Source organism: Acyrthosiphon pisum, chromosome A2 (assembly GCF_005508785.2).
Source record: "Acyrthosiphon pisum isolate AL4f chromosome A2, pea_aphid_22Mar2018_4r6ur, whole genome shotgun sequence".
In the NCBI taxonomy this organism is placed as follows: Eukaryota; Metazoa; Arthropoda; class Insecta; order Hemiptera; family Aphididae; genus Acyrthosiphon; species Acyrthosiphon pisum.
The window spans coordinates 38,628,126-38,644,201 of record NC_042495.1 but is presented as its reverse complement, the minus strand read 5'-3'; the positions used below and the strand labels follow the sequence as shown (position 1 = coordinate 38,644,201).

At 30.8% G+C, this 16,076-nt stretch overlaps 2 protein-coding genes across 4 annotated transcripts; one reads left to right on the top strand and one right to left on the bottom strand.

Moving 5' to 3' along the window:
- Positions 1-104: 104 nt before the first annotated feature.
- Positions 105-8,478, top strand: LOC100167184 (ATP-dependent RNA helicase DHX8). The gene is made up of 18 exons (XM_001948836.5): positions 105-308; positions 396-481; positions 562-782; positions 854-1,303; positions 1,433-1,628; positions 1,717-1,826; positions 2,537-2,681; positions 2,755-2,925; positions 3,107-3,269; positions 3,347-3,528; positions 3,612-3,859; positions 3,937-4,462; positions 4,562-4,702; positions 7,101-7,241; positions 7,310-7,462; positions 7,526-7,851; positions 7,919-8,098; positions 8,171-8,478. Exons 1-18 carry the CDS (start codon positions 215-217, stop codon positions 8,391-8,393), a joined length of 3,756 nt encoding a protein of 1,251 aa, XP_001948871.2. The 5' UTR covers positions 105-214; the 3' UTR covers positions 8,394-8,478.
- On the bottom strand, positions 8,145-10,468 carry LOC100169232 (RNA-binding region-containing protein 3). 3 transcript variants are annotated; one of them, XM_001948803.4, is made up of 4 exons: positions 10,100-10,468; positions 9,826-10,032; positions 8,755-9,759; positions 8,145-8,671 (listed from the first exon to the last, which is right to left on the bottom strand). In XM_001948803.4, the coding sequence occupies exons 2-4, from the start codon at positions 9,966-9,968 to the stop codon at positions 8,509-8,511; spliced, it is 1,311 nt and encodes a 436-aa protein (XP_001948838.1). In that variant the 5' UTR covers positions 9,969-10,032; positions 10,100-10,468; the 3' UTR covers positions 8,145-8,508. The 3 variants fall into 3 exon arrangements, with proteins under 3 accessions (XP_001948838.1, XP_008182939.1, XP_029345035.1); XM_008184717.3 differs by having other exon boundaries at positions 10,173-10,468; XM_029489175.1 differs by lacking the exon at positions 10,100-10,468 and having other exon boundaries at positions 9,826-10,093.
- Between the last annotated feature and the right edge of the window lie 5,608 nt (positions 10,469-16,076).

The following is a 16,076-nucleotide window of genomic DNA, read 5'->3' as shown; positions in this document are numbered from 1 at the left end:
ATCATTTACACAACGTTGGGGCTCCCGATCCGTATCAATTGTTTTCAAACATTTAAAATATTAAAAACATGATTTTGTTGTTTACTGATAATATTCCGTTGGCTTATATTTTTCATTTTTCTCTGTTCCACTGATTCCAGTGATCGCTATTTACGATCATGTGTTAAGTTTAGGTTTTAAAATAACAATTATATTATTAGATAATTGTATCACTATGGATGAATTACCAAAATTGGAACATTTGTCATTAGTATCAAAAATATGTACCGAATTAGAAAATCATTTGGGACTCAATGACAAAGATTTGGGTAAGACATCATTAATTAAACCTGATATTTGAATCTTTCCTTATTATTATTATTATTCCTTATATTGTACATTTAATTAATTTTTAGCTGAATTTATTATTGACTTGGCCTACAAAAACGATACATTAGAAGCATTCAAAAAAGCTCTTCTGAAAAATGGAGCTGAATTTTCCGTTCGTTTACATTATCATCATAGTATATATTATAGAAGTAAATGTATTTATTTATTAATTCATTATTTTTTTTTTAAAAGGATTCATTTATTGCCAATTTGCTGCGTATTATACAGCACATGCAACCGAAAACATCCAAACGATCAGGAAATAAATCATATGAAAATATTGAAAAAAGTGACACACTTGCATGTAAATTTCCCGGTTTAGCAATACCTAATGACCTTGTTGGTGAAGAAAATGACCCCATTAGTGCTGTCATGGCAGAATTAGAGTCTTTTGCTCCAATTCTTAGCACCAAGTATGATTACATTTTATAAAAATCGGACTTAATTAATATTAATAATATTGTATTTAAATAATTATTTTTAGTGGCACTGAAGATGAAACTAACAAGCCTAGTGGTCCAGATGATAAACGTTTGTCTAGAAGTCGATCTAAGAGTCATGATCGACAGCACAGGAGGCGAAATTCTAAAAACAGAAGTAGAAGTCGAGAAAAACATCGTGGAGACAAAAGTCATGATAAACAGCGAGATAGACAAAGAGATAGGAGTCGTGATAGATATAGAGATAGAAGTCGTGATAGACAAAGGGATAGAAGTCGTGATAGACAAAGGGATAGAAGTCGTGATAGACAAAGGGATAGAAGTCGTGATAGACAGGGAGATAGGAATCGTGATAAACGTGACAGAAATTGTGATAGACAGAGAGATAGGAGTCATGATAAACGTGACAGAAATCGTGATAGACTGGGGGATAGGAGTCGTGATAAACGTGACAGAAGCAATGATGGACTAAGAAAAGAAAGACATGAGAAAGAGTATGTAATTTAATATTTTCTATATTCTTTAATTGCACATACAAACATTTTCAATTTATTCTTCTGTAGACATGTATGATCTTGTGTAATTATCAATTTTTTATATATTTCTATTATTAATGTATTTAGAATTGAATCAAAGAGCAAATTTCCAGAACTGGGAAAAGTTTATGCTGGCAAAGTCTTGAATATTGTGGACTTTGGTTGTTTTGTTCAACTTGATATGTTTCGTCAATCCCAAGGACTTGTACACATTTCACAATTACGTCAAAAAGGAAGAGTGACTTCTGTTAGTGATGTTGTTTCTAGAGGTGATAAAGTCATGGTAAGTAATCATCATTTAGCAACATTGACATGCTTGAAAACTCCGTGAATTTTCAAAATATTAGTTATTTAATAATCAACTTTTACAGGTAAAAGTTTTATCAATAAGTGGTAACCAAAAAATTTCATTATCTATGAAAGATGTTGATCAAGACACTGGAGAAGACTTAAATCCAATGATACAGCCTGGAGATCAAGAGTATGATATAATATTATTTATTTATTTATTTATTTAATTACGGGGAGCGAGCCCAATATAATTCTCAAAAATATATATATTTAACCTAAACAGGTGTTACACTTACCCAACTTTAGTCTTTACAAGTCGTTATTTTTAAATATTGTGAAGATTACATGCAATAAGTAATAGCATGTGTAATAATAATACAGATAATAATTAAACAAAAATATAAGATATTATTAGAAATATAAATAATTAGGTACATAATATTATAATAGCAATAATTTATTAATATCTATTGAATAAGTGAGGGTGCTCATTGCCAAGGCGCGTCATCCTATCAATTGGCTGGTTCCTGCGTTAATTATTATTGTGAAAGGTAATAACGAAGGAAGTAGACGACCTAGTTTCACGGGATGGAACTTAAAAGCTAATTTGAGAGAGTAGGGTAGGAGCATGAATATATTAATTTTTGTAAAAAGAGTAAGTTAGCCTTAACTCTTCTATCGGCTAAAGTGACAAGACCGAGTTAATGCATGACTGGATGGTAGTCGTGAGGATGATGATTCATTTTCAGAATGAACTCTGATGAGCTTAAAAATCTTCTCTGGACACGTTCTATAAAAGAAGAAGCTACTGCGGTACAGGGGTCCCATAGTACTCAGGCATATTCTAGAAGGGATCTAGATAACACAATATCTATATTACTTCTATTTTAATAATTTTAGTGAAGACGATAATATGATGGGTGGCCGTAACCCTGACAGACCTACTTCCTTATTGGAACTGCAGACAATTGCTGATGCAGATGAAATGACAAATTTAAAACGTATGAATAAAATTTCATCTCCAGAGCGCTGGGAAATAAAACAAGTAAATCGACATAAATAAATTTTAAAATAATATATTTCCTTTACTTAATCTAGATTTTAATTATTAACTATAGATGTTATCAGCCAATTGTATTGATAAAAGTGAACTTCCCGATTTTGATGAAGAAACTGGCATTTTACCCAAAGATAACACTGAAGAAGAACAAGATATTGAAATTGAAATTGTTGAAGATGAACCTCCATTTTTACATGGACATGGTAGAAATCTCCATGATCTTAGTCCAGTATGCATTACAAATAGAACAAAATTATAAAAGTTAATGTTAGGCTATTGTATAGTTACATTGATTTATTTATTTCATAGAATCATAAATTGGCTTTTATAATAGAATATTTAATACACAACACCTAATTTTTGTTTTTAAACATTATAAATGTATAATAGTTATTTTTGTATTTTTTTAGGTTCGTATAGTTAAAAATCCAGATGGTTCTCTTGCACAAGCAGCCATGATGCAAAGTGCATTGTCCAAAGAACGCCGAGAACATAAAATGTTAGCACGCGAACAAGAAATGGACTCTGTGCCTAAAAATGTTACTAAAAATTGGATTGATCCTCTACCAGATAGTAAATAATATTAATGTCCATATGCATAGGATAAAATTTACTTGTAATAATCACGTATCATTTTGAAAAATGTTTAGACGATAGTAGACAATTAGCTTCAAACATGCGAGGAATTGGATTGACTGCCCAAGATGTACCAGAATGGAAAAAACACGTTATTGGCGGCAAAAAAAGTTCATTTGGAATTAAGACCAACTTGACTCTCTTAGAACAGAGACAAAGTTTACCAATTTATAAACTCAAAGATGAACTCATCAAAGTAATACATAATATTATAACATATTATATCTAAGTGACATTTAAATTAATACAAATGTACATATTCATATTAATTTACAATAGGCTGTGACTGATAACCAAATATTGATTGTCATTGGAGAAACTGGTTCAGGAAAAACCACTCAGATTACTCAATATTTAGCCGAGGCTGGGTTTACATCAAGAGGTAAAATCGGGTGTACTCAACCTAGAAGAGTAGCAGCCATGTCAGTTGCAAAGAGGGTGTCTGAAGAATTTGGATGCAGATTAGGTCAAGAAGTTGGTTACACTATTCGTTTTGAAGATTGCACTAGTCCAGAGACAGTAATCAAGTATGATTAATGATTTACTATCTCATTTATAATAATATTCTTTTAAAATCTAACAAAATATTTTTTATTATTTTTAGATACATGACAGACGGCATGTTACTGCGTGAATGTCTAGTAGATTTTGACCTGAAAAACTATTCTGTGATCATGTTGGATGAAGCTCACGAAAGAACAATAAATACAGACGTTTTATTTGGATTATTAAAACAAGCTGTCACAAAAAGGAAAGAACTAAAATTAATTGTAACATCTGCTACTCTAGACGCTGTGAAATTTTCTCAATACTTTTTTGAAGCACCCATATTCACAATTCCTGGACGTACGTTCCCTGTAGAAGTTTTATATACTAAAGAACCTGAAACAGACTATCTGGATGCATCACTTATCACAATTATGCAAATACACTTACGTGAACCACCTGGTGATGTATTGCTTTTCTTGACTGGTCAAGAAGAAATTGATACGGCTTGTGAAATTTTATATGAGAGAATGAAGTCATTAGGACCTGATATACCAGAGTTAATTATTTTACCTGTATATTCGGCTCTACCTAGTGAAATGCAAACTAGAATTTTTGATGCAGCTCCTCCTGGATCTCGAAAAGTAAAAATAAAACAGTATTCTATCAAACCATTAAACATATTTTTTGGAAAATTATTTTATATATATATATATATTGCTTTTAATATTTTTTTTACTCAGGTTGTTATTGCTACTAATATTGCTGAGACTTCGTTGACAATTGATGGTATCTATTATGTCGTCGATCCTGGATTTGTAAAACAAAAAGTTTATAATTCAAAAACTGGAATGGACTCTTTGGTTGTCACACCAATTTCTCAAGTAGGTTTGCTTGTAAATTAAAAATATTGAAATATATTAATATATTTTTTATTAAAAGGCCTCGCTACTGCCATCAATTTTAACTCAAGGCTATCTTGTCGTATGCCCTCTACCAGTAACATTGCGACTGCAGTATGCGCTCTACCGTATTTTGCCATTCTACAATTATTCTTAGATTTTAACGGAAAAAAACAAAAAACTGAAAAACAATAACAAAAAATCCTAAAATGCAAAAAAAATTTCACTTATCTTTACTTTTTAATCTTTAACATTAAAAACATTTTAACTTGAAATCAGAAATTTTGACTTTACTAATTTTTATATCAATTATAATTTTGATTTAAAATTTAATTATTATGAATAATTAATTTTAATTTTTAACTTTTTAGTGCATTTCTATATTGCGCGTTACTATTATAACTTAAAAGTTAAAAGTTATATTCTGTATATAATATATATTGTTTTTGACTAACGTTTTAAAAAAAATTATTTTCCTATTGTTTCCAAATAACGTTTTTGATAATATTTTTTTTTTTTTATATATATATAATAATTAATTTTAATTTTCAACTTTTAAAGTGCATTTCTATATTGCGCGTTACTATTATAACTTAAAAGTTATAAGTTATAAGAATATAATATAAAAAAATATATATATTATCAAAAACGTTATTCAAAAACAATATAGAAAAATAACGTTTTTAAAAACGTAATAATCAAAAACGTTTAAAAACGATATTTTCGCAGGTAGACCGCAATCAGGGGTAGAGCGTATACGACAATATAGCCTAACTCAAGACCTTCATTTTTAACAGAATCAAAGTTAGTGTAAGTTTTCCAATTTTGATCCAGGGAGAAAAATTTGAACTTAACAAAAAATTGTCTATAGATCATACGGAACACTTTGAAAAATTAAATCTTTTATTATTGAGCACTGTAAATGAATACTTGAAAATATGAATTTTACAAATCATAATTAAAATTAAAAAGTGTTTCGTACGATCTACAGACATTTTCCTGCTGAATTCAAATATTTTTTCAGAACCAAAATTAGACAATGTTAAGGTACTTTCCTGTTATACGAGACAACCTTGTTTTTTGATACCATCACAATCCTGTTATAAGACTACCAAAATGGTACTTCCCGTTATACAAGACTACTGCTATTATCGCGACTTCTACCTTTTATTTATGGATTTACCATTTTTGTTCATCTTCATGTTCGGCAACAACAACAATAATGTTATTCTTTGTATTATTATTATTTTATTGTTTTCAGTGGCTGATCGCCGAGTGTGGCGTTTACCGTGTAAAATATATTACGAATGATTACTGGGTATTAAAATCTTTTCTTTATATCATTTTTGATAACGGAGGTAGTCTTGGTTGGTAGTCGCAATATTAGCTTTAGTTTCATATTACAGGAAAGTACCCAGCATTAACAAACTTTAGTTTTGTTAAAACAAAGTTAGTTGACATAAAATTTGTATAGTGAATTTTATATTGTTATTGAGTTATGGTCACGTACATGCGCATACAAAGTGACATACATACATACATACATACATTGACTTTCACTCACACTAATAAATACCATAGATCCCAGGAGGCTAAGACGAGATTAGAAATTTCCTAAATGTTACTCGTAGCTAGCTCCCTTAAGAGGCTGTCACAAGTGCATATCATAGCAAATTTACGCTCAGCAGATCATGTTTACCTCTGTTAGTTTATTTATTTTTGTTTATTATATTTTATACGCATAACTTGCTAAAAAATGTAACTATCCTAAAAAATTAGGGATGGGCTGATACCTCTTTTTACCGATATCCGATATTCCGATATATGCAACCGATAAAAAACCGATACCCGATATATTTGAAAACCAAAATTTTCAGCATTAACAATGAACCGATATTATCAACCGAAATACTATTATCATTTTACATTTAACTATTACAATTTATAATCAATGCTATTATGCTGATAGATTTGCTTATTTTTTTTTTGGTATCGGTTCAAATATCGGTTTAAAAAAAAACCGATACCGATAAACCCAATACCACCAATATCGGCCGATATCGAGTATTGGTTTTAGTATCGGCCCATCCCTATTAAAAATCAACATACGATCACAGACAATGTTCTTACCATCGAGTTTCATAATAGATCGATTCACTTTAATTTTTAAACTAACGAAGCTCTAAACATGTTCTCTTGAGCGTAAATTTGCTATGTTACACACTTGTAAGACAAAGACAACACATGCTGGTGTGGAGTTCTCTTTATGGAACAATGTTATACAAAAATAATTGTTGTATATTAATGGCTAATGCAGTATGAAATTTTAAATATCAATTTAATACTTAATTAAATTAAATGTTCAATATTGTAATTTTAGGCACAAGCCAAACAAAGAGCTGGTCGTGCTGGCCGTACCGGACCAGGTAAATGTTACAGACTTTATACTGAGAGAGCCTATCGAGATGAAATGTTACCAACACCTGTTCCTGAGATACAACGTACAAATTTAGCAACCACAGTATGTTTTTAAATATTTAATTTCACTTATTTTTCACAGTATCAATTTAAAAATGATTTACTTTCCAGGTATTGCAACTGAAAACTATGGGCATTAACGATTTACTTCATTTTGACTTCATGGATGCTCCACCGGTTGAAAGTTTAATCATGGCATTGGAATCATTGCATTCTTTAAGTGCATTAGATGATGAAGGTCTACTTACTAGATTGGGAAGACGAGTATGTACCTGATTTAAATAATTTGAATATTTAATGAAGAAAATTATAATTAAATGATTTTAGATGGCAGAATTTCCATTGGAACCTAACCTCTCCAAAATGTTGATAATGTCTGTTCATCTTCAATGTTCCGAAGAAATATTGACTATTGTATCCATGCTTTCCGTTCAAAATGTCTTCTATAGACCAAAGGATAAGCAAGCATTGGCTGATCAGAAAAAAGCAAAGTTCAATCAAGTTGAAGGAGATCACTTAACCCTTCTGGCAGTGTACAACTCTTGGAAAAACAATAAGTTTAGTAATGCTTGGTGCTATGAGAATTTTGTCCAAGTACGAACACTTAAACGAGCCCAAGATGTTCGTAAACAATTACTTGGAATCATGGATAGGTAATAATTAAATTCTAAATACTTAAACTCTGATACATTTTTAAAATGTAGCTATGCATTGTTGTAGACATAAGTTAGATGTTGTTTCGGCCGGTAAAAACACAGCTCGAATACAAAAGGCTATTTGTTCCGGATTTTTCCGCAATGCATCTAAAAAAGATCCACAAGAAGGTTATCGTACTCTTGTTGATGGACAAGCAGTCTATATTCATCCTAGCAGTGCTTTGTTCAACAGGCAACCTGAATGGTTTGTATTGATAAACAAATTAATTATGCATTAATATTACACAAAATGAAATTAAATGTATTTTATTATCAGGGTAATGTATCACGAGTTAGTCCAAACAACCAAAGAGTACATGCGTGAGGTAACAACAATAGATCCGAGGTGGCTTGTTGAATTTGCACCAGCGTTCTTCAAATTCTCTGATCCAACCAAGTTGAGCAAGTTCAAAAAGAATCAACGACTAGAACCACTTTATAACAAATATGAAGAACCAAATTCGTGGAGAATTTCCAGAGTACGAAGGAGAAGAAACTGATTTTTTTTTTTATATTATTAATTATTCTTTATGTATGAATGTATGACATTTTAAATATAAACATATTATGTACAAGTGATTATAATTTGTATGCATTAAATTATTGTATTAATACTTATTTTGCCGTAGCTGATCTGGCAAATTGTACGATCATAGGTTTGTCTTTTAAAATATATCCATTAGTTTCTTTCAGCGCCTGTTGGGCGTTTTCTACACATGGTAATGTCACAAAAGCTTGACCCTTCATACGTCCCTCTTGCATCAATCGTACATCAAACCTGTAAATATTGAATATAACCAATCATATATTAAAGTATAAATTGTATAGTAAATAGTAATACAAATTTTAAATTTTACTAACATAGTTCCTGGTTTAAGATCACCGGATTTTAAAAATCTCTTATAAATATATTTTAAATCATTATCCAGCACCGTTTTTGCTAAATTTTTTATGTATAATCTACAAGATGGAGCTCCAGGACAATAATTCTTAAAAATTGGCATATTATTCATATCTTTATCTGATAATCTATTAGTAGCTAATTCTTCTTTACTGATACAATCTCCAGTTGTATCATCATCTGACTCGCTTTCTTTTTTAACTTCTTCTTTGTTTATACTTTTTACTGAGTATATTACACCAAATCCTCCTTCAGTATCGGCAGTTGGTCCCTCAGCCGGTTTTAGTTCTGCCGATACTTTGACTTCAATCTTCTTTGGTATCTCACATTCAACAGTGTCAAAAACATTGGCCAATTCAACTTTGGCCTTTTTTGATGCTGTAATTGCAACATTCTTTAAACGCTTAGGTTTTATAACTTTATATATTTTCTTTTTCAACATAGATAATTTAGGTTCTACATTATGATCACTTTCATCATTACTTTCCATTTCAGATTCTGAAAGTTCTGGATCAGTTTCATCAGTAGTGGTATATTTATCTGCAGTTTCGATTTTCATTAGCTTATTCAGGGAACAACCTACGACCGGTTCAAAAGGTGCTGGCAGGTTCATACGATTCATCAAATGTAAGACTTGATAGTAGAACTTCTGATTACAAGCTAATGCATTGGCAATATTTGACAGTATGTGTGGGTTTGGATCGGGATAACTATAGTGCAGATGATGTGGTGGTGGTTGGTTTAAGTCGATCGCAGCTGACCAACTATTTAATTTTTTTAAATAATCCTCTTGTAACTGTTTTATTTTGTCAGTATTGCATTCAGTTACTGGTAGTGGTTTAGGGCATTTCATTAGATTTATGTCAAGATCATTTGCAGACAATTCGACAGTCAACCTATAGCCCAATAGTTCTTTTTGATGCAACCGTTGGATAACAGCTTCTGCAAATTCTTGAGATTCAAACCTAAAAATATAAACAGCGTGCAGTGAATAAAAAAAAATACATAGGATTTTTGAAAGAATAAGTTACCTTGCATAAGCTATACATCTCCGATCCGTTTTTGATGTCAATATTTTAACATATTTGGCGCCAAAATACTTAAGAAATTCTTCTTTTTCTTCAGACGAAATTTGTGGAGGAAAATGGCGCACTATGATTGTAGCAGATGCCATAATTTTTGCATAAACAGAGCATGAACAAGGTAAACCAGTAAATTGTCGTTTAATGATCTAAATCCTGAAATAAATACATGCTCAACAAAACAGCCAAAATTGTTCCAATACAGTTTTGAGTAAAAACTTACCTACATAGGTATTACAAATAGTAATTATATACAATAATAATATAATGTACCGACCACTCGAGAAATATTATACCTGATTCAAAGATATGATGGAAGAATATTATCTTTAAAATCGAATAGTTCAATGTTTTGCGTGATATGTCAATACTAAGTTTTAAGTAGGTTGGATAGAAAATCTAATGAAATAAATTTATTGTTATACATCCCATATTCATACTGGAATTTGGAACTCTGCAACCCTCCAAGTTATAGGTACTGCAAAAGGCGCCAAATACCAATTCAGTAAAGTTTCCAGTTTAGTTGCCGGCACGATTTAAGAATTCAATTTAAGGTAAACAAAATCTTAAATCGTTGTTATCAGTTTGAGTTATCACTCGAGCCCATAGATAATATAATATCTTTATTATCTATGCTCATAAATGATAAAAAAATGTGATAATAAAAAAATATCGTGGATTGAACCAAGGTGTATTAATACAAGGTGATAAATACACCTTGGATTGAACCATGAACATTAGAGAATGTTCATGGATTGAACAATCGATATAGTCCGTGATAAGTCGCAGCGATGACAGTTTCATCTCAGAAATATAATTATAACAATGTACCTACAATAAACGCCGGACGGGGTAACGTTGTTTGTCCGGCAGATTCACGTCTATGAAAATTAACGCGTTGTTGACTTGTCGTCATAGTCGTAATTTGGGGGGGGGGGGGGTCTAGGGGGGACTTATACTCCGCGCCACGAGAGAAGGAACCCGTGTCCGAACCGAAACACGTTCGATTCCGCGCATCGCCACGTATTTGACGTACACTAAATGGCACTAAGTGGGGAATACCTACAGTCTGCATGCGCGAACCGGGTTCCTCTCTCGTGGCGCTGAGTATAGCCCCTCCTAGTTTTATTAAGCCCCCCTAAGTTTTTAAATATATTCATTCTTAAATCCACCTAATAAAAAATTATACGGGTCTGTATTGATTTTATACCCAAATCAATTGTCCAATTGCGAATATGCTTTTCGTAACTCCGAGCGGCACGGTGGGACATAAAAAGCTCATAAAAAAATAATAATTTGATATTCTAGTAAGTAAACTTTTTTTGTTAAAAGTAGAAAAACTTATATGGAATATTGTACCTATTACATTTTAGATTCTAAGCTTAGCGATCAATGAATTGATATTACAATATTTTTTTTTTTTTTTTAATTATTTTCATATCTGTGTTAAATAGTGCGTTTGGGAGATCAACTTTTAAAATTTCCAGTATTTTCAAAAACGCGGGGTAAAACACGGAATTTTTAAGCAAATTTGGTTTTTAACAAAATCGATTTTGGTTTTTGATATAACTCTAAGGGCCTGTTTTACAATCATAGTTTAAACCTCGGTTAAGCCTAACCCACTGATTTTACCAGCCGAATTTGATTGTTTAACCTTAGTTGATAGATCAACTATTGTAAAACGGGCACTAAGACAAATGACTGTAGATAGGTACATGAAGTTTTCCCTGAATGTTTATATTAAAATTTTCTATACCTACACCACCAAAATATTTTGACTTGTTTTAGCTGTTTATGGGCATTTTCTGTTTCCATTTTTTTTAGTTTTTTTCTATAAATGACAATTAAATTTTAGTTGTTGGGTTAAAAAGTATGAACATTTAATACAAGGCTCGGAGCCAGGTTTTAATTTAATTTAGGCTCCTGATATACCTATTGTTACAATAGTAGCTTAAAATTTTAAAAATAGATAGGCACAATTTATGAAATTGAAAATTGAAAAATGATTTTTCAACTATTATAGCTAAGGTTTGAAAATTGAAAAAAATGTTCCACGAAAGTAGGTTATTTTGTAACAAAAAAAATATAAAACGCAATTTTTCTTATGCCTATAGTTATTTTATGTTCAATTGGACGAAATTAGATATTTAACGAAGAAAAACGATTTTAGTTCGTGTATTATACCTATTTTAAAAATATTATTCGTGGGTACCTAATTGAAACGTCTAAAATATAATATTATTGTATACAAATATTAATAAACAAATGATAATAATTCAACTTAACCGGGTACTGTATTAATATTTATTATTTAATCATATCAATATAAATATAATATACAATATCCTATGCTAACAAATCGTCTCCAATTAGAATTGTTTTTCGTAAACAATGATATTATATCATTGAATTCAAATTTAACACTATCCATAACTATCACCCACTTGTAACCTACTGTTCAACAGAGTGACTTCCAATTTTTTTTTTTTTAATTGACCTCTCTTTTTTATTTAAATCCTGGTAAACGAGTTTTGTACAATTACCTACCTTCATAATACCTAACTTCGTATTGTAATTTAATTACCAAAGTAATATAACTTCCCCAACACTGTGTCAAGGTGCACCGGCGGGAGAATGCATTAAAATGTCTATAAACGTTGGTTTATTTTCTATAGTTAAGTACTTAAGTATGGCATGCGAACAACAACTGAAATCTGAAAAACCAGAATATAGATACGTTGCAGATCACAAAGATTTATGTAAAAGAACATACGATTTATCAATTGACCATATAGGTACTGAGTATATACTATATATAAGTTATATGGATTTATCATAGAATATATTTTATATCATCTATGGCAATCGCCCATTGTCTCCGAACCCGCACATTTCGTTACGTTCGGGTTATTTTCGTATCACGATTTTCATAAAATAGATACTTTCAAGTTTCAGTTCGGAGTGAGGTAAAGACAGATGAAGATTGCTGTTTCTTGGGTGTCACGAACTGCAAGTCTGCACTCATGATGCACTCTTATAGCTAGGTTTCGTCGGAAGAGTCGATTTTTACGCGTAAGTTTGTTTTTATATTAGTTCGGGGCTTACATTTACTTTTTAAACTTGAATTATATAATTATTATTTATTACCACGAACAATCTGTTCGCTGGGTGACGAAAAAGTATATACGTTTACTCCCAAAAAGCTAAAAGCACAATGCGTGAGCCCGAACAGTCCACCACTCCAAGTTTAATAAGTACCTACCTTTATTGCATATGCGATGTACTATACACCAGGTAACACCTTAAGTTTGCGCGAAGTATTTAAAACAATATAATATTATTAAAATTTAACAGGGGCGAATCTAGAGTTTATTTTTAGGGGGGTTTGGAGTGAATATTGCCGACTTTCAAAGATAAATCTGCCGACTGCATACTTAATATTATAATAATTACATTTTCCTATGGTAATAATTATAGGGATCATATAGTTATGAAATTAGCTATAAAAGTTGAACATTTTATACATTTTTAACTTCAAAATAATTATTATATTTTAAATTTGATAAATGTTGTCAAAATTCGAACTTCTAATGTTTATAAAAAAAAATTGTGCCAATGTATTTTTTATATTGTTCAACTGCTATATTATAATAATAATATACCTGGAACCTTGTATTAATTTTTCACGTTTTTTGGCCCAACAAATAAAACTTTATTGATATTTATAAAAAAAAAAACTAAAAAAATTGAAATTTGAAATTTGAAATTGTCCTTTAATAGCTCAAAACGAGTCAACATTTTTTCAAATTTTTTCCAAGTATAGACATTGATATAATAAACAGTCAGTGAAATTTTATGTATCTACAGTGATTCGTTTTTGAATTAGGTACAACAATATAAGAAAATCGTTACATAAGAAATCGAGTGAATATTCAATATTGTAATAGAATGAACTTCAAGTGCCTATAAACATTTAATTTGACTTGCTTGTAGACATTTTTTTTTTTATTAAGGTAGACAAACTTATGAGAAATATTAGATTTAAAAAGAAAAATTTTTATGAATTTCTCACTCAAAATAATTTGCACATTTTCGTGAATTTTACGTATTTTGTCAATATATGAACTTTAACTGCTTATAAAAAAAATTGAACTCTTGAATTAGGAGTTATATGATTGAAGATTTAATTAATTTCTTAAAAGGAAATTCCTCAAGGTTGCCTCAATAGGTCGAGGGACCGTAGTTAAAGTGGCGTCCACTTTTAGGTTCTTAGGTTTTAATTTTAATAATAAAAACGAGAACAAGTCCTCGGCAGTATTTTGATTTCTAAATCGGTAATTACAGAGGATGCACTATTAATAGTTTACTATGTTATAAAAAATTTTAAATATAAGTGGATATTTATTATTTAATTAATGATTATTGACTCCATAATGGTGTTAATATTTAAATAAGGAAAAGTAGAACTCCTTGTTTCCCTTATTCCCATTGACATTGACTGCAGTGCGCACTAAAAAATTTAAGAGTTTACCGATTTAGAAATCAAAATACTGCCGATTGCTAGGGATCCGTATAATAATACCTGTAATAACTTTTTTAGTACTGTCGTCCAAGGGTATGCTAACGCTAATCGCTATCTCAAGCACCGAAGCACCTATGGGTGGGCTGTGGGTGGTAAGCTTATATTATTGTTATTATTACAGTCAGTGGTGTCATTTCAATTTCAATAAAGGAGGGTAAAAGTTTCATCCAGCCCAAATGGGTAACTTAAAAAGCAACCACTGACAAGCACATATTGATATATTATGTTCATAATCAATTTTTACATAGCGGTGGTTTACCTAGGTTCTTCCACAAGTGTAACATGCAGTTGCCGAAGTTTTAATTTAGATTTTGGCTCCTATAACCTTTATCATATACGCATTTTAAATTTCTTAATATTTCGTGGTGGCCATGCCACTGCACTGATTAATAGATTAGAACACCGAATACGACTTCATTTTTTAGAGCTTAAAATAGTCCTGCAGACAGTCCTATACATGTACGGCTAGCAGATGTATGATATACAAGTAACAAATAGTATAACAATCTTAACAGACTATATGCAAAGAACTGTTCAAAAAGTTTTAATTCAATTTTTAAAAAAAACTTTTTTATAATCTTTTTAATAAAATATTTATCAAATTTTAATTATTTTAGCACACCATACCTATTTTACAGAAAACCCAGGAATTTTTTAGGTACTTACTAGTTTTTTTTAAAAAATTACGGGTCGACATTTTTAGAGTCAGCATAAATTAAATTTCAGTCGGCAAATACTTGATCTCACCAACCCGTCAAAATCGTATAACGCCGGCCCTGGCAGCGGGGATAGACCTCTGATCGTGATAGTTCGTATATTTTAATTGTTTACCTAGTCTTATATGTTAGTAGTACTGCAGTATTTAGTTTCCAGCTTATTCTTTTGTTCAGAATTTTTTTGCCTTCTAAAATGCATCTGCCTGCGGGCTGCCGCTAAATTATGAATTTAACTAATTGATTTTTTTGTATAGACTTTTGAACATTGATAACTCGGTGCCCTATGATTAATCCTTCTTTAATGAACTAATTATTTTAAATAGTTTTTTCTGTTTAAAATTTTGGACATTTTAGTTTGAACTCTTTAGTATATACTGTATAATTTTTTCTACATTTTTTTGTTGTCTTCTAAAATGCATTTGCCTGCGGACGCCCACACCTCGCTTTAATTTTTTTTTTTATGAATTTAACTCTTGTTGATTTGTTTACAGACTTTTGAATATTGATAACTTGGTGCTCTATGAATAATCTTTCTTTAATGAATTAATTATTTTGAATAGTTTTTTCTGTTTAAGATTCTGGACATTTTAGTTTGAACTCTTTAACATAGGCGCACATTGGGTGTGAATTTAGGGGGTGCTGGAATAGTTTATGTTACACATGTCTATGGGGGGCTTTGTCCCCCACACCCCCCTTAATCCTAATACTATAACTAACTGCATTACATTAGCTTTAAATTTTTAATTAGAATGGGGTACCTAACTTTGATTTCGCGGGGTAACTTTGATACCCATATATTTTTATTCACCAGAGTACCATGATAATTAAATTTTTTTTTCATAAAACGGGGTTACTTTGATATCACATTAAGAAATATAGGTATCGAAATGCACGTTCGTGAA